This window comes from Choristoneura fumiferana, chromosome 28 (genome assembly GCF_025370935.1).
Source record: "Choristoneura fumiferana chromosome 28, NRCan_CFum_1, whole genome shotgun sequence".
Taxonomy (NCBI): Eukaryota; Metazoa; Arthropoda; class Insecta; order Lepidoptera; family Tortricidae; genus Choristoneura; species Choristoneura fumiferana.
In genome coordinates, this window is record NC_133499.1 from 2978512 (window position 1) to 2984452 (window position 5941).

The 5941-nt window shown below is 41.0% G+C and overlaps 1 protein-coding gene across 1 annotated transcript in view; it reads left to right on the plus strand.

The window, feature by feature from the left end:
- LOC141443744 (neurofibromin-like) overlaps positions 1-4830 on the plus strand; it is a 17849-nt gene extending 13019 nt beyond the window's left edge. The window contains exon 10 of the mRNA XM_074109096.1: positions 4703-4830. Within this exon, the coding sequence (XP_073965197.1) occupies positions 4703-4830 (128 nt within the window). The remainder of the gene's footprint in view (positions 1-4702) is intronic.
- Positions 4831-5941: the final 1111 nt, after the last annotated feature.

Consider the following 5941-nt stretch of genomic DNA (forward strand, 5'->3'; position numbering starts at 1 on the left):
TTTGGAGTCGTTTTGTATTTTTTATTTCAACTCCAAATTCTTGTTAAGTACTTTTACGGTCATCCCGTAAAATCCACATCGAAAATACAAACTGGAACATAGATGCACAGAAAAAACAGAAAAAGAGACCAGCGCTGGGAATAGAAGCCAGGTCCTCAGCATTCCTTGCTGCGTGCTATACCGCTACACCACCACTGGACAGGAGTACAGACACGAATTTCCCCCACGCACCACATATCTCAGCTTGTTTGTTTCTTATTTAGTCACTTAAGCAGCGGCACTAGCGACATCTAAGCCGTAGCCCTCATCGAGAAACTTTCTGCACTCCATTGGAACTTACCGCTCACCCCGACAAGAGATGTCGCTATTAAGCAATCAAATTAAGATTGGTTTTTGGAGTCTCTTTGTATTTTTTTTTATTTCAACTCCAAATTTTTGTTACTTTACACAACAACAAGCTGAGATATGTGGTGCATAGGAAAAGTTCGTGTCTGTACTCCCGTCCAGTGGTGGTGACACGGTATAGCACGCAGCACGGAATGCTGAAGACCTGGGTTCGATTCCCAGCGCTGGTCTCTTCTCGTTTTTCTGTGCGTCTATGTTTCAATTTGTATTTTCGATGTGAATATATTTTGGCCTGACACCTCCCTATTACGGTCATAGTGTGATACGGTGTAATGGGTATACCTTAAGGATTTAAAACAGTTTTTGAATTCTCGTCTACTGCTTTTTTGTACAATTTTATAGTTTGTATTATGACGAGTCGTGTGTAGTTTTGTAAATAAATCAACGTTGCCATTGTTTATGTCTTTTATTTGTGGATAGCTTTTACAATACAATACAATTACTCTTTATTGTACACCAGAAATAGTAATCGATTCAGAAAACAGGTATGTACCATCAGCCAAATATGTGGTCTATCACCCTAAAGTTGATAATCGTTAGCATGTCACAAAACAATAATGCCAATAGACGTGTCTGTCAACTTGAAAGTTCGACTTTAGCGACATATTCATTTCATAGGAACTTGTTTAAAAATTGATAGACCACTTATTTGACTGATGGTACACAGAGAAAATTACAAGGTAAGCAATAAGCGGCCTTATCGCTTAAGAGCGATCTCTTCCAGGCAACCTTTTTACAGAAAGAAGGATGGACTAGTTTACAGCAGGTGATGCATTAACAATAGATCACCACATATTAAATGATATTATAACGGATAACTCACGTCTTAAACCGAGTTTAGCTCGACATGTTTCAGGCTATTTCGTAGCCCTTCCTCTCAGGAGCACGCGACTCGGCGGCTGCCGCGACACGCACACTACGCGCTACCGCTCCACTCGCACTCTGTTTAAGACGTGAGCTATCCGTTACAATATCATTTAATATGAGTGAGTCTCACGGTAGTTTCATGTTCAAAATAGATCATCAACATTGGAACCACTACAATTACCATTAGAATACCTTTTAAACTAAATAATAGGTACTGCCATTTAAATGAAAGGTCCTAGAATGATGACCACAAAGAAGCGTTGGCAATCTAGGGCTCTTCAAGGCTAGAGTGAATAGGCTGTTACTGAACCATCGAGAGGGGACCAGTAATGCTCGACCCTATACTGCTCAGCCATCACTGTACGACCTGATAATACGAACTCATTTTGGATTAGAATTATCAAGTCGTACAATATTAGGTCGTGCATTATTAGGGTGTCCAAATTTTTGCTCGGCCTGTTAATGCTCGACCTGTTATTGTACGTCGTTCTAATCGGAATCCAATCGAATCGAATGACCATAGATAACCGAGCGAGCGTAGCGAGCGTGCCGCGGCAGCGGCCGGTGAAGCGCCAGGACCAAATTAAGTTATTTTCTACTAAATTTATTAATATTCTGTGTAAGTACACGAAAAACATGATCAATCGTGCGAATCGATTGCTTGCTGTCAAAACTGTGCTCCGATTATTAGGTCGTACAAAATCAGGTTGTCCAATAGCACCTTGAACATTATCGGTACAGGGTGATAAAGCTCGACCCGTGTTCCAAGTGACATGTGATTGAATTATCAGGTCGTACAAAATCGGTCGAGCATTGTCCAGGTCGTACAATAACTACACCCCATCGAGATACACCTTTGGTCTCATCTAGGGTTGCCAACTTTCTACAATAAATAAAGTATATTTAGGCCTGAGAAAGAAAATAAACAGTATTTTGGAAATAGGAACTGTATTTTAGGACATAACAGTGTTTTATTGTTTTAAACCATATGCAGTCGCTCGTCTTTCGATTGCAGCGATAAATCTGGTCACGTGACCCCATTTTGAAGGTGATTTCGAATTACACGCGACTCAAAAAAAGTAGCGTTAAGTCTTCGCGTCGAGCAGCAGCGACAAATAGCATAGAGTAAGATAAATATACCAAAAACAAATAGGCTTCTTGCAGGGATCTTCATTCATTCATTCAATGGCCTTGGAAGCTATAAAATAAATTGGAGTGAATGAAAAAAAATAACACCTATGTACACCTATGTTCTACAAATAAACGAATTCTATTCTATTCTATTCTAACAGTGTTATTGCCGAAATTGAAGGTTTTTTTTTCCAGCGATAAAGCTCAACATTTTCAGCTTTTGTCGGGCGACGTCATGTGGTTGCGCCCTAGGACTACTACGAAATTCGAGTTCGTATCGTACCGTCCCATTCACACTCGTATGAAATAATATTAGCGTCAGCCGGACGATACAGCAGGGCTACTACGAAACTCGAAGTTCGTATCGTGCCGTCTCTCTCGCTCTGGTGTTAAATAGTATAAGTATCAGAGGGACCGCAGGAGTTTCGTGTTTCGTAGTAGCCCAGCAGACGGTACGATACAAACTTCGATTTTCGTTGTAGCCCAACGGCAGGGCTATTATGAAACTCGGAAGTTCGTGTCGTGCGGTCCCTCTGACACTTATACTACTTAATACGAGAGTAAGTGGGACGGCACGACACAAACTTCGAGTTTCGTAGTAGCCCTGCTGGTGTGTGATCTAGTAATCTTAGGGTGCCGCCGCATGAAATCGCTCGACGCTCGTTTCCAGTGTCAAATCTGGTCAGCGGCTACTCCGAAACTCGAAACTCGAAGTTCGTGTCGTGCGGTCCCTCTCGCTCTCGTATCAAACAGTTTAAGTGTCAGAGGGACCGCACGACACGAACTTCGAGTTTCGAGTTTCGGAGTAGCCCAGCAGTCTCTCTCCAATCCAATCTCACTCCGATTTATTTTATTAGTACCCACTGCCACGACTGCTAATAAATGAGATTTAGAAATCAGCTTCAAAGACCGAGATCATTCCTGCAAGAAGCCATCTTGTCGCTGCTGCTCGACGCGGCGACTTGACGCTACTTTTTTGAGTCGCGGGAAAATCAGAATCAAATTCAAAATGGGGCCCGTGACCAGCTGGGCTACTACGAAACTCGAAACTCGAAGTTCGTGTCGTGCGGTCCCTCTGACACCTACACTATCTAATACGAGAGCGAGAGGGATCGCACGACACGAACTTCGAGTTTCGTAGTAGCCCTGCAGATTTATCGCTGGAAACGAGCGTCGAGCGACTGCATGTGGCCGCTCCCTTCAGACCTATAATCTATTATTTAAGCCTTCGAGTGGATCCAGTCTCTCTCCAATCCAATCTCACTCCGATTTATTTTATTTGTACCACTGCCACGAATGCTACTAAATGAGATTAAGAAATCAGCTTCAAAGACGAGATCATTTCTGCAAGAAGCCATCTTGTCGCTGCTGCTCGACGCGGCGAATTGACGCTACTTTTTTGAGTGCGGGAAATCAGAATCACTTCAAAATGGGGTCACGTGACGCAGGTTTATCGCTTCAATCGAGTGACGAGCGATTGCATGTGGCCGCTCCTCTACTAATTACAAAAAGTTAGTTTAGTTGTCAAAGTGACAACTGTGACGTGCTTTTTTTTTTTTTTTTTTGTTACTGCAAGGCTACTACGAAACTCGTAACTCGAAGTTCGTGTCGTGCGGTCCCTCTCGCTCTCGTATCAAACAGTGTAAGTGTCAGAGGACCGCACGACACGAACTTCGAGTTTCGAGTTTCGGAGTAGCCCAGCTGGACTTGGGCTTTAGTGTTGCCCTTAGCCATTTCAAGTTAGGGAAATTGGACGCGGGAAAAGGGTAGTTTGGTAGACGGAATTTGGAATATAGGTCAGGGTAAGGTAGAACACAAAGGCAAAATAAATAACATAAATTTGTAAATACTATACTTTAATATCATTTTTAGAAATAAAGGATGCAATTATATTATATATATTGGAAAGGTGAGCAAGGAAAATACGCTGTAGGTAGAGGTTATATTTGTGGGATACTAGTGATTCCATAAACGAAGTTCTGTCATATAATGGACAGGATAGAAAGATGTGATTAGGTCAGCCACCGCAGCTCCACATTCACATGCTTCACTATTGATTATGTTGAATCTAAACAGATGAGAAGGGGCGCACGTATGGCCCAGTCTCATCCGAGTCAATATGGATGTTTCTCTTCTGCTTAATTTTGAATTATAAAACCATGGTCCTCAGTGGAATTTTTTTGTTGTAAATTATAATAGTAATTTCGGTCTCTAGAGAACTCCAAAACAAAAGAACTCCCAGGAGTTCCGTAGATATCTTTTTAGGAAGGGCTAGGAGATCATGGGTGTAATTTTATAGGGGAAAAGATCCCCGGAATGAACGGCCTCGAGAGCCAGATTGTCAGCTTTCTCATTTCCATAAATCCCAGAATGACTTGGCACCCAGACAAACTGAATCTCGAGACCTTTGATACTGCACTCGTGTAACAGAGCTCTAATATCAAAAAATATGGGATATATATTTTTAGTTTAAATGGAGGATGTAATAATGGCTTGTAGGCTACTTTTTGAGTCTGAAAAAATTACGGATTTTCCTAATTGCATCAAATGAATATACTCAATAGCTTTGAAAAGCCCATAAGCTTCACCAGTGAAAACTGAGGATTCTGGGGGAAGTTTAATTTTTTGCACAATATTGAACTGGTGGTGATACACTCCAACTCCCACAGCTAGATAATGTAGTTTGGATGCATCTGTGTATATATAATGCCATCCAGACCAACGGACATCAGGAAATGGTTGAATAATGACTTTGCACTTGAAGTATTCTTTATAAGACCCAAATCAAGAAATACCGCTGGCTTAAGTAATAAAACTTTCAAATTTAACACTATATAAAGGAAGAGTTGTGTATCGATGGGTGGAACTTGACAGAGGTAGAAATTTTAAGTAACTGTTGATGATAAAAGGAGGACTCTTATTGCGCCAGTGTGAAGATGTTTCTATTTCTTTATGAAGAGAAGATAATTTAGGTATAATGGGATGATTTTTGAGAATTGCATGGAACGGAAAATAAACCTATCTGCTAGGAATTGCTGTCGTAAATGTAACGGTGGATCGACACATTCCACCTGCATCGCATTAACAGGGCTAGTTTTCATGGCTCCCCAGTATTATTCTTAAGCCTTGTTTTGGATTTTATTAAGAATTTCAAATGCGGTATCTGTACCTGGACGAAGCAAAAAAAGACCCGTAATCCAATACACTTCTAATGACAAGCATTGTACACTAGTTTTAGGTAGAATGGATGACTACCCCACCAAACTCCAGCCAGACATCTTAAAATATTTAGAGACCGTTCACATCTAATCTTTACATATGTGCAATGAGCTTTGGCCGAGAGTCTACTGTCAAAAACTACACCTAAATATTTAGCTTCGTTGTTAAGTGGAATAAATGCACCATTATAACTAGATTCAAATCACACTTCCTTGTTCTGGTTGAGAATAAGACCGCTGTTGTTTTAGTGATTGATAGCTCCAGACCATTTGTATCTAAGTAGCACTTCAGTTGCTTAAGATTGGTATTTAATACTGCA